Source organism: Dipodomys ordii, unplaced genomic scaffold (genome assembly GCF_000151885.1).
Source record: "Dipodomys ordii isolate 6190 unplaced genomic scaffold, Dord_2.0 Scaffold1, whole genome shotgun sequence".
Taxonomy (NCBI): domain Eukaryota; kingdom Metazoa; phylum Chordata; class Mammalia; order Rodentia; family Heteromyidae; genus Dipodomys; species Dipodomys ordii.
Window position 1 is genome coordinate 38,081,022 of NW_012267217.1, and position 20,693 is coordinate 38,101,714.

At 38.5% G+C, this 20,693-nt stretch overlaps 2 protein-coding genes across 4 annotated transcripts in view; one reads left to right on the top strand and one right to left on the bottom strand.

The window, feature by feature from the left end:
• The window catches only part of Fam126b (family with sequence similarity 126, member B), a 54,594-nt gene extending 43,336 nt beyond the window's left edge, over positions 1–11,258 (bottom strand). For 2 of the 3 annotated variants that reach the window (XM_013008981.1, XM_013008976.1), the window contains exons 1-2: positions 11,200–11,251; positions 1,056–1,153 (exon numbers count right to left, since the gene is read on the bottom strand). The gene's annotated coding sequence lies outside the window, so the exon portion shown is untranslated. Of the gene's footprint in view, positions 1–1,055; positions 1,154–11,199 lie in introns of all 3 variants that reach the window. The other variant, XM_013008989.1, reaches the window with a different exon arrangement.
• Positions 11,259–11,559: 301 nt separating this feature from the next.
• Positions 11,560–17,671, top strand: Ndufb3 (NADH dehydrogenase (ubiquinone) 1 beta subcomplex, 3, 12kDa). The gene is made up of 3 exons (XM_013027909.1): positions 11,560–11,662; positions 15,509–15,650; positions 17,407–17,671. The coding sequence occupies exons 2-3, from the start codon at positions 15,511–15,513 to the stop codon at positions 17,558–17,560; spliced, it is 294 nt and encodes a 97-aa protein (XP_012883363.1). The 5' UTR covers positions 11,560–11,662; positions 15,509–15,510; the 3' UTR covers positions 17,561–17,671.
• Positions 17,672–20,693: the final 3,022 nt, after the last annotated feature.

Consider the following 20,693-nt stretch of genomic DNA (forward strand, 5'->3'; position numbering starts at 1 on the left):
CCAGTTGTTTAAGGATACAGGTGGATCTGATGCAACAATGAGAAGTACAAGTTGTCATGTCCAAAACGAGCTTTACAACGTGGGTGCGGGGGGTGGGGAAGGGGTTGGGGGGGAGGGGGAAAGGAGAAGGATTGGGATGGGGGGGAGAGGGGAGGCTGGGAAGGAATGTGAAGGGTAAACAAAGGAGGAGGCTGCAATGCTTGGTAAGAAATGTACGCATTATCCTGATCATGCAATTGTAACCCCTCTGTACAGTATGTTCACAAATAAAATAAAATAAAATTTAAAAAAAAAAGAGTTTCGTAGACTTTCCTGCGGTGCGGCTTTGAATCACGATCCTCAGATCTCAGCCTCCTAAGTAGCTAGGATTACAGGTGTGAGCAACTGGTGCCCGGCTCCATCAGGTGTTTTTCTGAAGATATTCCACTACAAAATTTTACTCCTTCCCAGGCCTCTCCTTTATCTGTTTTAGTATGAGTTGTCTTTTATGAAAACAGTGTACTAGCTGGGATTTATGCAGGATTTTGGGTTAAAGCCACAATGGATTTAGGAATGAGAATTTTTTTCCTTTAATTTTGTATATTTTATACAGTGATATATACACAGAAAAGAGAAACAGCTTATTTTTAAAATAAATAAAAACTACCAATTTATTTTTGTAGTTGAATGGCCCATACTGCAAATGCCTAGGAGCTACATATGGCTAGAGTTTACTATATTTGACAGCACATATACATAACTATCATCACAAAAGTTATATTGGATAGCATTGATTTACATGTAACTAGCTAATGCAATTATGTTAAATAAACTCAATAATAAAAAGTAAGTGTACAAGTTAAGGTAACTACAAGTATTAAAACACAAGTACTAAAAAAGGAAATGCCTTCAAAAACAGAACTCAAGGGCAATAACTAAAGTGTAAGTAATCATTTCAGGTAAAATTACATAATAAATACCAGCTCCTTATCCAATATCATCAAAAACACTTAACAGGTCTAACCACAAGGGGAATTTATTCCTTATCCCTTAAAAAGTTAGCATCATAATTTTACCTGTTTTAAGATCAGTTTTCTAAAGGAGGAGGCGGCACGGGAATGCGGCAGAGTTCAAGTGTGGAATTCATTTGTTGAAACTTAAATGTTTGCCAGCTCTATAAAAATAAAAGTGAAAAACCATAAAATGTTTAGATAATATGCTCAACAATGTAATACAAAGAACTGTTTTGATGCTACATTTATAATTACAGCTCACCTACTTTTAAAAAAATTATAGAGCCTGTAATCTTAGCTACTTGGGAGGCACAGATTGAAGGATTAAGGTTCAAGACTACTATCCCAGGCCAAAATAAAGTTTGTGTAACTCCAACTCAACCAGTGGTTGTTAACAGTAGAGGAGGCACAATGGCTGCACAGTGGCATATGCCTAGCCATCCTTAGGAATGTGGGGAAGCACTAGTAAAAGGATTATTGGTGAGGCTGGCCCAGACATAAAGCAATACCTTACCTGGAAAATAACCAAAGCAAAAAGGGACTGGAGGCATAGCTCAAATGATAGAGGACTCTAGTATAACACCTAGTACCACAAAACAAAAACAGCCAATTATAGATTCCAAAAATTTCTGTAATAACTATTTTACTCATATATCTTTAAATATAGCAAAATTATTTTGGAAATAGAAAGTCTCAATTTTAATTCCAAACTTGCCATTAATTATCTGTGAGACCCTGGTTAAGCCACTGAAAATTATCTGGATCCTAACTTGGATAACCTACAAAGTTATATTGCTTCTAGACAAAAATTCTGTTTCTTTTTAAAATTTAGTACAGTGATCTATCTTTTCCCTTCTCCCTCATCCTTCTCATTTACACACACACACACCACACACAATTTAAAACATAAATCCCTCTTACACACACACACACACACACACACACACCACACAATTTAAAACATAAATCCCTCTTACAGCTCAGTGGTACAGTACATGCTTAGCATGTTTGAGGCCTTTGGTTTGACCCCTAGCATCATTCCTCAAAAAAATTTAATATTCATCAAAAAGGAAAAGTGGAAATGTTCTAGATTCAAAGAGTTGAGCTAATGCTTGACTGATTTTTCTCATGTTAGGTGACTTTAGCTAGACATGCTGCCTTTCAGCAAATCTAAAATTTCACGTCATCACTTAAAATTAAGCACAATTAAATTTACCTTGCTTTTTACTCACCATTTGCTTTTAGGGAGGCATATTTTCTCAAAATTGAGGGTAAATTACACAATAATTTATAACAATAACACAGGATAATAGCACAGGCAGAGAGTTTCTCCAAACTGAACTACATAATGTATAAATGGAACTTTAAAATTTTTGTGTTTGAAATTTTTTCAGAATTTTAAAATATTTTTTGACCATACATGTCAAAACTATGCATCATAAACCTGTGACTAAGGCAAGTTTACTCTGTCTTCTTGTGACTGGCCTATGTCATTTACCATAATGCCCTCAAGGTTCATTCCAGTTACAGCATATTGCAGAATGTCCTTCTTTTTCAAGACTGGAGAATTTTTTGCTTATCAATTTTTCTGTTAATAGATGTATGAGTTACTTTCATGTTTTAGATATTGTGAATTATGCTTATATGATGAGTATATAGATTTCGTGAAGATCTTGCTCTCCATTTTTTTTTTCTTATTGAAGGCATTAGAGTTTGAACTGAATGCCTCACTTGGCTAGCTTGCTCACAGGTAGAATTCTACCACTTGAGCCTCACCTCCATCCTTTCTTTTTGAGAGTGATTTCAGAGATAGAGTCTAGCAGACTTTTCTGCCCAGGCTGAAATCTGGGATCCTAGCTAGGATCACAGGTATAAGCCATTGGCACTTGGCTTCCATTCTTTTGGGTATATATGGATGGGACCGTAAGTTATAATCCATAACTAAAATCAGTGAAAAGAGAAAGCAAGAAACTTAATAGACAGGGATAAGTCAGCAAGTATCTAAGTACCAATACATTTCTCCCTCTTTTTTCTTATCAAAACCATAATTATTTCTTAGAGTTAGAAAAGTTTTAATGTACTTTTTTCTCATTATAAGTGTAATTAAGTGTATGTAAGGTAACTTATCTTTAAAATTTAAGATTTACAGGAGGAGGATGCAATGCTTGGTAAGAAATGTACGCCTTATCCTGCCTATGCAATTGTAACTCCTCTGTACAGTATGTTCACAAATAAAACAAAATTAAATTTAAAAAAAGATTTAGAAATTTACAAAATAGGTAGTCAAATCTGTTTATATTTTTTGGGTTTTTTTGGGTCCGGTCGTGGGGCCTGAACTCTGGGCCTGGGCGCTGTCCCTCAGCATTTCAGCTCAAGGCTAGCATGCTACCACTTGAGCCATAGCACCACTTCCGGCTTTTTTTTTCTGCTTATGTGATGCTGAGGAATCGAACCCAGAGCCTCATGCATGCAAGGCAAGCGCTCTACCACTGAGCCACCTTCTCAGCCCATTTATGTTTTTTACAGTATTGTGCTTGTTTCTAATAAATGCCTTCTCTATTCCAAGGTGTTAACAAACTCAACCTATGTTTTCTTAAGTTGTTTTATTATTATAGATCTTCCTTCTTTCCTTCTTATCTCACTCCATCCTCTCTTTCCTTCCTTCCTTTTGTTTGGGGTTTTTTTTGGTATCATGCTTCTTGAACACAGGAACTTACACTGTCACTTAGCTTCCTTGTTCACAGTTGACACTATTTCACTTGAGCCATGCCTCTAGCTGAGAATTTTGCTGGTTAATGGGAGGCTCTTGCAGACTTTTCTGCCCAGGCTGGCTTTGAACTGCGATCTTCCAGGTCTCAGCCTCTTGGGTAGCTAGGATTATAGATATGAGCCCCCAGCACCTGCTTATAGGTCTCTTTTCTATTACTGTGTGTTTGTGTGTGAGGGGGGGTGAGGAGTGAGCAAGGGAGTGACACAGAAAGTGAGGGTAGTTATCAGTACTGAGGTTTGAACTCAGGGCCTGTGTTCTAACTTGTCTTTTGTGTTCAAGGCTGGTATTCTATTACTTAAACTACACTTCTACATTTGCTTTTTGCTGGTTAACTAAAGATAAAGAGTCTCACTGAGTTTTCTATCCAAGCTGGCTTTAAACTGTGATCCTTGTATTTCAGCTTTTGGAGTAGTTATGATTACAGACATGCGCCACCAGCTCCCAAACTATTAGTGAATAATTTTATAACATATACTATATATTAGCATGATTTTAAGCATTTTACATAATCCACTCACCTAGTAACACTATATAATGGATACTGTTATAATCCCAAGTTTGTAAGCACTGAGAGGTTAAACCATTTGTCCAAGGTAAAGTCAAGCCAGTGTCAAGCTAGAGTACAAGTTTTTATTGAGGGGGATAGGGCTTCTTATGCAGCCTAGGCCAGATTTGAACTTGAAATACTTCTGCTTCTCAAGTAGTACTGAGATTATGGCATGTACCACCATGCCTAGAAACACTAAAAGAACTCTGAGTAGTAACCTACAGAATACCACACTTACACTGAGAACATATTATTTGGCCCAGTCAGCAGTTATTGTAGTAAAAGGTACATACATGCTACAGTGTAGAACTACAAAAAATTTAAGAAGCCTTCCACTCTGATGTCATTTTTAAGGGTCCTGTGGTCTGTGCTAGGCTGAAAATGAAGGATAAGTTGTTGTAGCTTAGTCAATCACCAATTGGAAATAAGCATGGTATCGGGTGGGACTGTTTTAACTTTGAAAATAAAATAAGCTATATTTTAATGTGTGGCTCTGCCCCATTTCCTGAATAAACCATAAAGTGGTCAGCTGAAATAGTGTCCTGGATAAGAAAAAGCATTCTCAAATACTAACAGTACAAAATATGCTAAGATCTGAGAATTAGGAAATAGAAAAGTCAGTAGTAGCAATTTCCAATTGTTTCTGCTACTAATACCTTCTGTTCTCAGAAACCTGTTAGTCCTATTAGTAAACTCATTAGTTCTCTTAATAAACTATAACTTCTCTAGACAATGGTGAATATCGTGTGTTGGTAGTATTTAACAGGACCTAGTACACTGCACTTAATTCATGCGTATTGATAAAGCAAGAGCTGGGCTGTAGCAGCAGACACAGCATACAAAACATGGTATAGAATGGCAAAGACAACTAGTTCCCTTCCAACACAAATCCTCACTCCAGCTCCACTTTATATGCTTAGCTAAAGCCATCTGATTTTTACTTGCATCTAAGTAAAACACATGAGTACTAAATTCTGGTCACTGAGACCAGAAAAGTACAACATGGGAATTCTAAAAAGGCTTCTTAAAAGATGACAATGTAGGCTAGGCACTGATGGCTTACGCCTGCAATCCTACTCAAGAGGCTAAGATAAGAGGATCATAGTTCGAAGCCAGCCTGGGCAGGAAAGCTCATGGGACTCTCATCTTCAATTAACTACCAAAATGCCAGAAGTGGAGCTGTGACTCAGTGTGGTAAAGTGCTATCCTTGAACACAAAGGTTCAGGGACAGGGTCCAGGCCCTGAGTTCAAGCTCCAATGCTGACCAAAAAAAAAAAAGGATGGCAATGTACTACCCTGTAGCATGCATGTAACTGAACTGTTTTTCATCCTTAAGGAAAATGGAAAATAGCTGTTCTTCCTGTGGCTTGTCCTAAAGAGCTGCATTTTTAAAAAAAATCTGATGTTACAGACTACAAATGCAAAGTTTCAATGTCTTTACTAAAAGATCAGTTGGCAATTCAGCAATTCCACTCCTGGGTAGAGAACCAAAGAAAAGAATCCAGGAAAAGAAGAAGGAAAGAAGAAGAGGAAGAAGAGGAAAAAGAAGAAGAAGGAGGAGGAGGAGGAAGGAAGGAAGGAAGGAAGGAAGGAAGGAAGGAAGGAAGGAAGGAAGGAATCCAGTAAGAAAAAACAGTTGCACTTCATGTTTATTGCTCTATTTACATGAGACAGGAAATAAAATCAACCCAAGAATCTAAATACTGATGAATGAGTAAAGAAAACATAATGTTGAGTTTTACTGATTAAAATGAAACCCTGTTATTTGTAACAAAATCGATGAATCTGAAGGGCATTATGTTAAGTGACATGAGACACAAAAAGACAAATACTGAGTGAATGTATTCATATGTGGAATCTAAAATAGTTGATATCTGATAATCTTGAAAGATATGACACTAATCAAGATGCACTGTTCATAAACTGCTTTGTTAAATGGCAATCCTTTGTACAACTAATTAATGATAATAAAAATTAATTAAATCATTGATCTCATGCAAGTATAGTTAGTAACGTAGAAGACTGGTTGACAGAGGTTGGGGAAAGCAGGAAGGAGGCATGGAGAAAGCTTAGATAACTAAGTTTCAATTTCACAGGCATAAAATACTGGCATTCTATTGCCTATAATGATGATTTCAAAAAAGGGTTTGGTCTTTTTTTAAAAAAAAAAAGGTTTAAATGTTCTCACCACACACAAAAAAAAGAATGTTTCAGAAGATTGAATAAATTTGATATACTTTTTGGAGTTCAGTGGTACATACTAGTCCAAAGTGACTACTTGTAACCCATGCTTCGCAACAATATCAGTAAGTATTGGCATTTACCACATTTTCTGACTGCTATGGTAGCCGTTTCATAATTCTATAAGTAATCAGTCTAATATATTACATGGTTGGGTTTTTACTTCTTTTCTCCAAAGTCTTCTCATTAATTATTACTCATACTTCATTCTATGGCAGCCAAATCACCAAGAAGAAAACTTAAAATTCATGAGGATGAGCCATGAGTTTCTTCATTTTTTTTTACTGGTATTGGGGCTTGAACTCAAGGCCTAGGTACTGTCCCTGCTCCTCTTTGTGCTTAAGGCTAGCACCCTACCACTTGAGCCACAACACTATTTCCAGTTTTTTTCTGAGTAATTTATTGGAGATAAGAGTCTTAGGGACTTTCCTGCCTGGGCTGGCTTTGAATCTTGATCCTCAGATCTCAGCCTCCTGAGTGGTTAGGATTCTCAGCAAACCATGCATTTCTAAACCCATGTCAGGGTCAACACATTTGCAATTCAGGTTTTAGTAATATTATTGAGTTAATGCTTACGTAATTATTAGTGGATAAATTGCTTACATAAATACTAGTGGATATATTTATACACTATTTTAAAAAGATCTTTAATCGAGAACACTTTTAAATTTTTATTCTCAGTTTTAATTCTAGAAAAAGAAAAGTTTTCCAAAACATCAAGAGAAAGATTATGAGTAAGTATCTCTGCAAATGAGTTAGCTATGATCTAAATTGTGAAAGAAAAGTAGCTTACTTTACAGAAAGCAGTTAAGGGCCAAGTAAAACTTAATCCAAACCAAAACATTCAGCACAATTTTTATTTCTGGCAACTTCAGTTCCTGGCTAGAAAAGGTGTCTTAGCTATGACATTAAATGGTGACAATTTATTGAGATATAAAATATTGGTACATTTGGCAGCACTTTCTCTTAAGCTAAAACTACTGTTATTGGTTCATGCCACAAGTGCCATAGCCTTGAATTAAATCAATCATTCTAAAGTGAAAGTCAGAGGTGAACCAAATGACCAAGATTTTTTTTCCAAATACATCTGCCTCCTTCATATTCTTATCACCAAAATTATAAAAAAAAGATGTGTAGGTAACATAATAGATGTATGAGCACCTTTAAAATAAACAACTCAATTATTTTGAAATCATCTCGCTTGTCTCTGCTTTCATCAAGAATTTTCAAATTAAGTCTCTCTCTCTCTCTGACACACACACACACACACACACACACACACACCAAACACTGTATTAATAGCAAGTATATAAGAAAAAGAGCTATAAAGTGACAAAAGCTCATTAGAAGGCTATGGAGGCAAAGAGCTGTAAACCAGCTTTAGACTTTAGGTAGACAGGTAGGTGTATGTAATCATCTTTAGACTTTAGGTGTGTGTGTGTCTGTCTGTCTGTCTGTCTTTAGCGGTGTTTGTGTGTGTTTTGTGATTTGCAATAGAGGGGACTGAACTCAGGGCCTTGTATTTGCTAGCCAGGTGTCCCTGAGCCATATCCTCAGCCTAGCATTCAGAGATTATTTTATGCCAACTACCCCCAACTACACTATATTGGGTGGGGGGGCGGGGGGGAGTTGAACTCAAGGCCCCATGCTCTCAGAATTTTCACTCAAGGCTGGTGTTCTACCACTTGGAACACAGCCCCATTTCCTACATTTTAGACACTGACAAGTGTTCAGCTTACTATCCTGTGAAAAGAACATGGCCTACTAACCAGACAAACTGTAAATTTAAGCAAATGGAGGGGGAGGGAAAACTTTAAAAGCCAGACAATGAAAGATAAAAATTATGTTCTAGCATTAAAAACACAGTAACAAAGTACTATTTTGCGTAATTGATAAACCTGTTTCAAGACTTCTATTTATATCTTATTACTTTATTTTTCATTATGTAGCACTTGATTTATTTCTGGTAAGCTGAATCAGGCTAAAGATATTAATCATGCTAGAACTTAAGAAATTACTATATGATACCAAAACCGAGCAAGGAGTAATGGAACATGGTTGCAATTCCAGCTACTCTGGAGGCAGAGACAGGAGGATCAGGAGTTAAGAGGTCAGACTCTACTTCACAAAACAAAACGACTAGGGACATAGCTCAAGTAGGAATAACTGCCTTATAAGCACTGAGATTCAATCCTTATTACTGAGGGGAAAGAGGAGCCAAAATTGTGTGATTAATACAACTAAATAAACTTAAATCCACAATGCAATACAGAGTTAGATTAAAAAAATAAACTTTCAAGATCCAATTATAAAGCAAATAATTATACCTCTTTACAACCATTCTTTTTTTTTTTTTTTTTTTTGTCGGTCATGAGGTCTGAACTCTGGGCCTGGGCACCATCACATCCCTCAGCTCTTCAGCTCAAGGCTAGCACTCTACCACTTGCCTCAGCACCACTTCTGGCTTTTTCTGCTTATGTGGTGCTGAGGAATTGAACCCAGGGCCACATGCATGCAAGACAAGCACTCTACCACTGAGCCACCTTCCCAGCCCTGTTTTTATGTCTTACATATAGCTCTAGGAAAAGATTCCTAGAATTTATAAACAATCATTACATTACTGTTGCATGGTAATTTGGACTAGTATTTTGGACTAGTATCTTAAACTACTTGGTAATTTCCCACTCCAAGCTCAATTTATGGCATTCTACAATGACACCTACTGGCTATTGGAAACCATCCATTCTTTCTCTAAGACAGCTCAAGTAGGCTGATTACATAAACACACACACACACACACACACACACACACACACACACACACACACACACTATTCCACACCATACTGCAAAAAGACAAAGATGTGTTCACTTGTATTCAAAACACTACAGAACTTCACCTAAAACAGAAAGGTAAGTTTTCTTTGTGACTGAGACAGCATTATTCTTTTTTCTTGTTTTTTGGTTGGTGGTGGTGGTGGTCGGTAGTGGGGCTTGAATTCTGGACCTGTGCGCTGTCCCTCAGCTCTTCAGCTAAATTCAAGCACTCTACCCTTGAGCCACAGTGCTACTTCCAGCTTTTTTTGCTTATATGGTGTTGAGGAATCGAACCCAGGGCCTCATGCATGCACTGAGCCACCTTCCCAGCTCAGCATTATTCTTCTAATAGATTCATTTTAAATATTTCATTAAAACATCTCATTACTCTGAACACCTCAGAACACATTCTAGTTATCCCCCAATAATATTTTGAGAAGAAAAAAACTGAAATTTTGATATGGCTTTATATTTACCAATAATAGAAAAAATCACCTTTAGAAGTTTTCAGGCAGTACCAAAACAAGTTCAGTAAACATTACATATGCTAGTCCTAAATTTGACCTTTTCTTCTAAGTTTTAAAGACATTTCAAACAGTTTACTTTTTAACAATTTACAATGCTTATTTTAAAAATCGTTTTCTAGTCTTTTCAGATGGAATGAACTATAAAAGTGTCCTTCCAAGACATATGCTGACTAGACCTGCTATGCTAATTCTCCATTTCATTGTGCAAACAAAAAAGTATAAGGGTGTTTTTGTTAAATAATTTATCTGTAAATGCATTTTTACCTAAGTCCAGGAGATTCAAAGCACATACATTATTTTCAAAGCCCATACTTTTTTAACCACAAAAATACTCAGCTTCTTAGACTTCCAGAGCAAACTACTTAAAAGTTAATTATCCACCCCCCTTCATTATTCAGACTTCTACCTTATTTTCACAGTCCCTAATGCAATATCTCGGAGGTTGGGGGGGGGCCGGCAACAGAGTCGGGGGGGGGGGCGTCAACTAACGAATGTTCCGATGTGCTCTCCATCTTTCTGAAGGTTAAAAATTTTAATATGTGATATCAGATTTGATTGTCAAAACAAATAAATTCATGAACTACGAAACATGACTCTGATCACGTTCATCTCAAACTCGTAGCCTATCTCTCAGACCCAAGTCCATATTTGGGATCAGCTCTTCGTGACTATTCCATCCCTCACGCTACCAACCCTTCACCTACAAAGCCTGTCAGGGTAGAAAGCGCATCAGATGAACCAAGGAAAAAGTGTTCCGACAAGGTAACAGGCTGCAAGACATCTTCCAAGGGGGTCAACCTAGTTGTGCCAAGGATTACATAATGTACAGCTAGGTACCGATTCCAGGATCTAACCACCAGTGAGAATAAATGTTTAAAAAATCCTACTCGCACCGCCCTCCTGGCCTCTCGCCCCGGGAAATCAACCCCGAGGAGCAATTCCTAGGATTTCGCTCAGGTGTCTGCAACGCCGCGTCCTTTCCGTGCAAGGAATTCCTTCAACCCTCACTAACCAGCGTCTGGCTCCCGCCCGTCGCCGCCCGCGGCCGGCGCCACCGCAGCCCCCACCCCCGACGCCGGCCCCCACGTCGCCCCGCGAGCCTCGGACCCCACCCGCTCCAGCTGCCGCCTTCCACTCACGACCCTTGCAGGCTGCCGCCGGGTGTACGAGGTTCCGGAACCAGTCACGGCTCTGGCCACCGCCTTCCCCGGCCACCCCCGCCGCAGTGCTCACAGCCCGAGACGAGGGGGAAAAAAGCCCTCGCTCAGCCCTGGGCGGCCCCCAGACACGGCGCCGCCGCGTACCTGTCACCCGGCTGTCTCTGGCTCCCACCGCCACCGCCTCCCGCAGCCGCTGGCCAACTGCAGCACAACAACACGCTCGCTCATTGGCTGAGGCCGCGCCCTCAATAACAGCCTCCTCTAATGGAGGCGCCGTGCCCTTGGCCCGCCCCTCGGTGTACTGCCTAAAGATTCCGTCTTCGAAGAACCAGCGTACCTTCGCCACTCCTTCCTCCCCCCCCCGCAGTGTCTCTGAACGCTGTCAGTTCTAGGGAGCACTTATGTGGTTTTAAATATATATTTATAGATTCCTAGTCTCCTTCATGTTATGCAGTCTGGCCCAGACACCTACGACCCAGATCCGGAACGTTAAACGTCTCCTTGGCTTTTCTTCAGGCGAAGAGCTCCAGGTGGTAACTTCCGTTTCCGGTTGGCTCCGGCTGGAAGGTTGAATATTGCGTGTCCTGAGAGGTCAGGTTGCTGTCAGGTAAATTAGGGAGTTGGCGGGAGATTTCTGGGGTAGGATTAAAAAGTGGAGTCTATGATGTGGAAAATGAGAAAAAGAGAGAGGAAAAGGAAAATGGGAGGGGTCGCCCAAGGAAGTCGAGGAAGTAACTCGAAAGAGTTGTCTTTCAATACCCGGGTAGGAAGGGAAAGCTGGATGCTGTGGGAATGTATTACTGTGGTTGTTAAACGGTGGTGTCTCCTCCCAGCCATCTCCTCTTCGTCCCATGGTCTTTGGTTTACATTTGAATCGAATTGAGAAAAAAAAAACAACCCTCAAACCTTAAACGCATAAAAAGCAATTATTGCAATATATGCCTCGCTATTTCTATAGCTTAATGTAAGAGTTTTCTAGTATAAATGTTTATGCTATCACATGAAGGGGAAAAGAACAGGCTACAAAATCCATTGCATATATGCAAGGCCAGAGACTAAGCATTAAATATTATATTACAGTTCACTTGTTTTCCTCCCATCTTGTTATACTAGTAATCAATTTTTATGAAGGAGTTTGATATATATATATATATTAGATAGATAGTAAGTTCACAACAGATGTTTTTGTTTTTCATAACCCCATACTTTTTATTTTTTTTGAACTGTTTTTCTTGCTGTTCTTATTTAAACAGCTCTGAAAGTGGAACTATTATCTGTTATGTCCTCAGCAGAATATAACTCATTTTTCCTAATGTTTTACTATCGAGGATCCATAACATGCATAAAACAAAACGATATTCTGAAGAATCACAAGTAGGCGAACATTCCTGTAACCACCTCTCAGGTCAGGTAATAAAGCAGCTAATCATTTAGAACATACATTCACAGTAGAGAAGATCCTTCAAACATGAAATTGTAATCGACCAAAAAAAAAAAAAAAGAATGAAATTGGTCAGCAAAACTGGAGGGAATTACTGCAGAGTGTTTTCTGTCCTTCCAAAGAATCACAGGGCATGAACACGCATACAATACAATATTGTAATATTAGTGATATAAAATTTCAGTGAGGTGAGGGAATATGTTTAGGTATTTAAAAGGCTCCTTAAAAAGACAATAATTAAGTTTTGTTGAAAATACTGCCTTAGAGCTCTAATATTTCAATGCAGTCAGTATTGTTATTAAAACAACTTTATATTTCCATATGGTCTTCAAAATTGATGTGCCTCACATTTATAGAATATCTGTTTATACGCTAGTTGTGTAAGTACATACACTTGATTTTGCTTATATTTCAAAGCTGGCCACAGGCATACATTTCTATGACTCCCAAGACTTGGGAGGCTAAGACAGGAGGATTTTGAGTTTTAAACCAGTTTAAGCTACATAAGACTGTCTCAAACAAACAAACAAAAAAGTCAATTTGTATACCCAAATAGTTTCAACTTTAATATGTTCTAGTAACTGATTTAAGAATCTACTTTGAATCCAGGGGGGCTCACACCTGTAATCCTAGCTACTAAGGAGGCTAATATGTGAGGAGCACAGTTCAAAGCCAGCCTGGGCAGGAAAGTCCGTGAGACTTTTTATTTCCAATAAACCACCAGAAAACCAGAAGTGGTGCTGTGGCTCAAGTGGTAGAGCACTAGCCTTGAGCTGAAGAGCTGAGGGACAGTCCAGACCCAGAGTTCAAGCCCCACGACTGACAAAAACAAAACAAAAGAATCCACTTTGAAGCTGAATTTAAAATTCCATTTTACCCAGTTACATACCACATTTTAAATGTGTGTTAGTGACTGTTAAATTAGACAATGAAGATTTAAAGTATATAACCTTATGAATCCTGACCATAAGTTACTTGAATGTCCAACTTTTCTAGGTCACACAATTTTTCAGAGTGATTGTGCTCAGTCACATTTTTGACACCTGGGTGTGAAAATGGAAGGTACACCACAATGTGTTTTCCCCAGTTCTCACAATTTCACCACATAGATTTTAACCTTATATGAAGAAGACTTAACTACACATTGAAGTTCAGAGAAAGTGATTTTCTTGGGATTTTATAGTTGTATTAGTGAACAAAACAGAATTCCAAACTCCCGTCAAGTGGTCAGAGTATTATTGTTAATTTATTATTACTTATTTATGACTATTCTGAAATAGAAATAATTTTTGTGTTTTGTTTTTGACACTGGTTTTGCTGTTATGCTTAGGCTGGTCTTGAACTCGTGAGGACTACCAACATGTGCCACTTCATCCAATTTTTTGTTCTTTATACTTAAGAAAATCCTATAGAAGGTCCCTTTCTGAAATAATTAGGTAGAAGGGAAAACTGATTTTATTAAAAGAAATAGGAATATAGGAGGAATAGGACTAGGAATATGTATACTTTCAGGTTTTCTTTTCAAAGTGTAAATCCAAATTACTTAATATTTTGAAAAATACTTATTGTAGCTTTGAGGGTGTCTGCATTTTATCCCAAGGTTTTAATTTTTACTTTCAAAATTATTTTATGAAAATTTTGACTTGTCATCTTATACTTTACTACACATATGGCAGTCTGCTAGGGTTAATATTCTAGAATTAACATTTGCCAAAATGGGTTTTTTTGTGGGTTGAATGTATGGCTCCAGTGGTAAAATGCTTACCTATCAAGTTCAAATCCCAGTATCACCAAAATAGGGGGGAAGGTGTTACTTTGAAAACATACTATGAAGAACACAGCCATTACGATTTTTTTCAGTTTTGAGTCTTGAACTCTCAGCCTGAGCTCTGTCCCTGTGCTCTTTTGCTCAAGGCTAGAGCTCCACCACATTGAGCCACAGCACCAAGCCCAATTTTCTGGTCATTAACTGGAAACAAGGGTCTCGTGGACTTTCCTTTCCCAGGCTGGCTTTGAACCATGATCATGAGATCTCAGCCTCCTGAGTAGCTGGGATTATAGGCATGAGCCAGCAGCACCCATTTGCCATTCTCAATATGTAGTAAGAGCCTTAGTTTGGTTATTATGTAGTAAAGTCATTCTAGAATCTTGTGCGTGCGTGTGTGTGTGTATGTGTGTGTATGTGTGTGTGTGTGCGCACGTGTGCATGTGTGTGCGTGCGCACACACATGTGCACGTGCGTGTGCCAGTCCTGGGGCTTGAACTCAGGGCCTGGACACTCTCCCTTAGCTGCTTGAACACTGGGCCTCAATGCTGTGCCTCAGCTCCTCAGCTCTAGGCTGTTGCCCTACCACTTGAGCTACAGCCCTACTTCTGGCTTTTCTGAGTAGTTTATTGGAGATAAGAGTCTTACAGATTTTTCTGCTCTGGCTGGCTTCATACCACAGTCTTCAGATCTCAGCCCCCTGAGTAGCTAGGATTACAGGGGTTTGCCATTGGTGCTCAGCTTCATTGTAGAATCTTAGTGCCATAATTTTTATGCATATTATTACTTTATGTATATATGCATGTGTGGGTGTATGTATGTATATTTTTTTGAGACAAGGGCTAGGTTGCCCAGGCTAATCTGGAATGCTTGGGCTCAAGTGATCATCTTGGGGATCAGGTACCTCCATACCTGGTTTTCTTTGATATTATTCACTTTACCAAATAACAATAAAATAATGGACTAAATAAGTCTTCCAAGTTGTATTATAATTTTAGCTTGTGTTGGTGGTTATCTGTGAAAAATTATCTTTGTTTAGCTTATGTTTTTGTTATCTTATGTTTTGTATATATATATTGCCTAATTCTGAACATATGCCAGTTATATAATTAGCATTTTTATAAAATATTTTCACTCTTTTTTAAGTATATCTTTAAAAAAATAGTTCATGTAAAATGCAAATGTTAAATTTTCCTTTTGGATATCTACAACCTGATTTTCTTCCTTATATTACTCTTTTGCTATAGAAATGGGCCCTGGACATGGACGTGGACATGGTCATAGTAAAGTTGAACTTCCAGATTATAGACAGTGGAAAATAGAAGGGACACCATTAGAAGCTATTCAGAAGAATCTGGCTCTACAAGGACTAAGGGATCCATGGGCCCGGTAAGATGATTAAGTAGTTTAGATAGAATAGAGCTTGGAGAACTAATATCTGGGTTCCTTTTCAGCATATTTTCCTTAAAGAACCATAAAAAGTCTGGGTGCCAGTGGCTGACACCTGTAATTCTAGCTACTGAGGAAGCCAAGATCTGAGTTCAAAACCAGCCTGGGTGGCAAACTCTGTGAGACTCTTATATCCAATAAACCACTCAGAAAACCAGAAGTGGTACAGTGGCTCAAGTGTTAGAGTGCTAGCCTTTAGCTGAAGAGCTGAGGCACAGCATTGAAGCCCAGAGTTCAAGCCCCATGACCAGCAAAAAAAGAGTCTCACAGATCTCGTGCCTGCACTGGCTTTGAACTGCTATTCTCAGCTCTCAGCCTCCGGAGTAGCTAGGATTATAGGCATGAGCCACAAATACCTGGCCTGTTTTAGGATTTTCATAGATATTCTTAAGCAAAATGAAGTATTTCTGTTCTGTTCTACTCAGAGGTTTTTTGTGTTTTTGTTACTGCTCTTGTTGGTTAAAGGAACAGAGTCTTGTAATATTGTCTAGGCTGGACTCATATTCCTGGTCCTAAACAATTCTCCTAGCTGGAACTAGAGGGACTACTCTAATATTCTACTCTACTCTTGTTATTATTAATAAATGATTGTGGAATTTTGTCAGTTCCTTTTTCTGTACTGAAGTGCTTTTTGTTTCCTGTTAATATAGTGAATTACTTTTATTGACTTTCAAATATCAAATCAGGCACACACAAAACAGTATGTGTGTATATATTGCTAGATTCAGTTTTTCTCAAATTTTGTTAGGAGTATTTGCATCCATGTTCATGAGGCATGTAGTTTTCTTATAACATCTTTGTATGGTTTAGTATCTAAATTATTTTCTAATAAGGCATATTTTTAGTGTTAAATGATTTTTGCCTTTTACAACATGATTATTTTTTTTTTCACTGACTTAACCATTATCTGTGGAAGAGAACTTTTTTTTTCCCCTGTAGGTCTCTGACTTCTTTTAACTCAGACATACCCTAAATCAGGTTACTCAGGAGAATGTTTGCCACAACAGGAAATTAGTCTTCTGAAGTTCAAGTTTCTATAATGGAAAAGCTGTGATCCTCTTGAATAGTTATTTTAATGTCAAGTGTTAACACCCTCTTAAGTGCCAAAATATATTTTGCATGTTTGATCTTTATAGCACTATAAGTTAGATAATAATCACTAGGAGAGGAAGCAGACCCTTAAAAGTTATGAATTTTCCCCAGCCTAAAAGGTTATGATTAGCAGAGCAAAGATTAATGTCTAGTTCTTTTAAGTTTATCTTTCCATTTCAGTGGTGTTTGAATTAGCTGCTTGGCTGGACTATGAGATCAAAGTGATCCATTTGAGAATTCTATAAAATCATGAGTAGAATAACAATGAAATCTAAAATCATCAACTTTTTAAAAAATTAAATATTCTTGAGGATTGGAGGTATGGCTAGAATGATAGAGTGTCTGCCTATAAATATAAGGCTCTGAATTCAAACTCCATACCAACAAAAAATATATATATGTATGTATGTATACGTATGTAGACATGAAACTTGGTCAGAATATTAATTATCTTTTGCCACATGAAGTTTCCTATTGTGATCTACTTAGATTATCTTGCCAAATGGTACATTTAAGTGTTTTAGATAGGTGAAAGTTAAATTTGTTTTACTCAATGAATGTACATGAATTGTGTGTAATTATCCTTTCTTTCCTTTTTTTCTAGCAACGAAGCTTGGAGATACATGGGTGGCTTTGCAAACAACTATTCCTTTCTTGGTGTAATGTTCAAAGGTTTCAAGTGGGGATTTGCTGCATTTTTGATAGCAGCAGGGGCTGAATATGTGTTTGAATCTCAGGATAACAACAAGGGCCACTAAAAATAGTACATGGAAGTATCTTATGACTTCATAACTCTCATAAAAATATTTCCTCACTGTAGCCTACTTGTCTCTGTAATAGTTCCTTAATAAAGTAGTAAAAACATGCAAGTCTTTTATAATTCTTTTTTGTTTTTTTGGTGGAACTCATGTTTGCATTTGGTCTGTGCTCACTAGGTAGGCATTCTACCACTGTTTTTGTAATTCTGGAAAAAAAGAAGAAAGATGCTGAGAATAGGGGTACACATCTGTAATCTCAGCACTCCAGAATCTGAGGCAAAAGCATCATGAGTTTGGGGCCACCTTGAGCTACATCATGAAACCCTAACTCAGAAGAAAAAAAAGAAAAGTAGTTACTCAAGGCCAGCCGAGGAAGAATAAAGTTTGTGAGACACAGTCTTAAAATGTGTGTGTGTGTGTGTGTGTGTGTGTGTATCCAGCAGAAATCAGGACTGGATGTGTAAAGTGGTAGAGCACTAGCCTATCAAGCTCTAGGCCCAAGTGCCTTAAGCCATACCAGATTTTGCTTGGAATATATGGGATAACTGCAATGCATTCTGCATGTAGCAAGCAGCCATCATATATTTAGCTAAATAAACAGATGTCTTCTAGCAGATTTTTAAGTTGGAATTGGCCTTGCTGCCTTAGGGGAACCTAGATTATACTACAGAACACTAGGTGCCCAGTTCTGGTTAACATCCATATGTCATGTTCATTTGTCTTTATTATGCTATTGGCTATTCTTTCCTGCGTCCTCATTGTTCCCATGTTGCAAAAAGCTTAATTTTTTTTGGTCTCTATTTCTTTTTTTTATTATTGTGAAAATACCATATAGAGGGGTTACAATTACACGGGCACTGTAATGAGTACATTTCTTATCAAGCATTGTTGCCTCCTCCTTTGTTTCCCTTTACCATCCCTTCCCCTCTCCTACCAACCCCCCCCCTCCTCCCTTTCCCACCCTATCCCTCTATTTCTTCTCTTTTCCTTTTATAAGTCAATTGTGGGGCTTGAACTCAGGGCATTTCAAGGCGAGCACTCTACCTTTTTTTGGTTGTTCCTGGGGCTTGAACTCTGGGCCTGCATGCTGAGCCACAGCACACCACTTCCAGTTTTCTGGTGGTTAGGGATAAGAATCTCCTGGGCTTTCCTGCCCTAGCTGGCTTCTAACTATGTTACTCAGATCTCAGCCTTCTGAGTAGTTAGGATTATAGGCATGAACCACTAGCGCCTGACCCTTTTAACAACAAATGACGTTCTCCTTGTATAGTAAACAGGCACTCTCCCATTTAAGACATGTCCCCAGCCCTTTATTGTTTTAATTATTTTATAGGGTCTCACATTTTTGCCCAGGGCCAGCTGCTGGCCACATCTTTCTATTTGTTCATCCTATCTGTAGTGTTTGTCTGAAATTCCAAGCACACACTACTATCGTCAGCTTATTTTTCTGAGATACACTCACTAACTTTAGCCTGGCTTGGTCTATAACCTCAATCCTCCCAATCTCCCTCCCATGTAGCTGAGATTTTAGGGGTGAGCCACCTCACCGGCCAACTGTTAAATTTTAATTAAATCTAAAGAATTGAAACTCATTGAGGAGAGCTATTTCTTGCCTCAAAAAAAAAAAAAAAACAATTGAAACTCAGGGTGATTTTTTTTTTTTTTTTGGTCAGTTATGGGGCTTGAACTTTGGGCTTGGATGCTGTCCCTGTGCTCTTCAGCTCAAGGCAAGGGTTCTACCGCTTGAGCCACAGCGCCACTTCCAGTTTTCTAGTGGTTTATTGGAGATAAGTCTCATGGACTTTCCTGCCCTGGCTGACTTTGAACTGTGATCCTCAGATCTCAGCTTCCTGAGTAGCTAGGATTACAGGCGTGAGCTGCCAACGCCTGGCTTTAGGGTGATTTTGTGTGTGTGTATGTGTGAGTGAGTTTGTTATTTATAAATGTAAACTTGAGTAATCCTAAATAAATTAGATAGGAATTCAGTAGTAAACTGGCAGCAGTAAGTGGAATGTGGGGAAATGGAATCATTAAAAAAAATTCAGTGCAGCTCTTGCTGCTCTTTTCTAGCTCTCTCTGCTCTCTCTCTGCTCTCTCTGCTCTTTTCTAGCTCTTTTCCTCTCTCTTTCCTCTCTTTCCCAGCTCTCATTCCCAGGCCTTTCCCAGCCACATGGAGTGCCAACCTTGCCTGGTCCCAGCAGGTCTACTGAATAAACCTACCCCTTAACTGAAAAAAAAAAAAATTTTTTTTTCAGTGCAAAGAAGATAATCATTTTAAAGGAACAAAGAGCCCTGAGACTGACAGAAATAACAAGAGGAAAAGTTAAACTCAACAATTAGATTAAATGTAAGTGGGCTAACCTTCAAACCATTCCAATTAAAAAATATGTGCTAGGCACAGTGGTGTGGACTGATAGTTCTAGCTCCTTGGAGGCTGAGGTAGGAAGATAGCAAGTAGAAAGTAAATTGGTAACAGGCCATCTCAAAAAAAAAAAATTTTTTTTAACTAAGAAAAGGTAAAAGTGGCCAGGCGCCAGTGACTCACACCTGTAATCCTAGATACTCAGGAGGCTGATATCTGAGGATCACAGTTCAAAGCCAGCCTGGGCAGGAAAGTCCGTGAAACTTAGCCCTGTAGCTCAAGTGGTAGAGCGCTAGCCTTGAGCTGAAGAACCTAGGGACAGCGCCCAAGCCCAGAGTTCAGGCCCCACAACAACAACAACAAAAAAAGTTAAAAGCGAATTATACAGCTTGTGGGTGGGAACGGGAAGGAAAAACTGGGAGAGAGCAAGGAAAGGGGTGATATTGTCCAAAAAGAAATGTACTCTACCTGACACGTAATTGCAACCCCTCTGTACATCACCTTTATAATAACAATAAAAAATGTAAGAGAAAGATATACCATACAAATAATATTTAAGTAGCCATATTAGATAAAGGTAAATTTCACTGTAAAGAGCATTCTCTATGGTAGAGCCATTTCATTATCAAAGCATGGTTACTTCATTAGGAACACATAAATTAACTTTATTTATTTATTTTTGGGTCTAGTTGTGGGGCCTGAACTTTGGGCTTGGGTGCTGTCCCTCAGCTCTTCAGCTCAAGGCTAGCACTCTACCACTTGAGCCACAGC

Excerpts from the sequence above, each read along its gene's own strand:
- Ndufb3 (XM_013027909.1), top strand. The coding sequence starts at position 15,511 with ATGGGCCCTGGACATGGACGTGGACATGGTCATAGTAAAGTTGAACTT. Across the intron at positions 15,651-17,406 it reads CTAAGGGATCCATGGGCCCG|CAACGAAGCTTGGAGATACA; the intron begins GTAAGATGATTA and ends CTTTTTTTCTAG.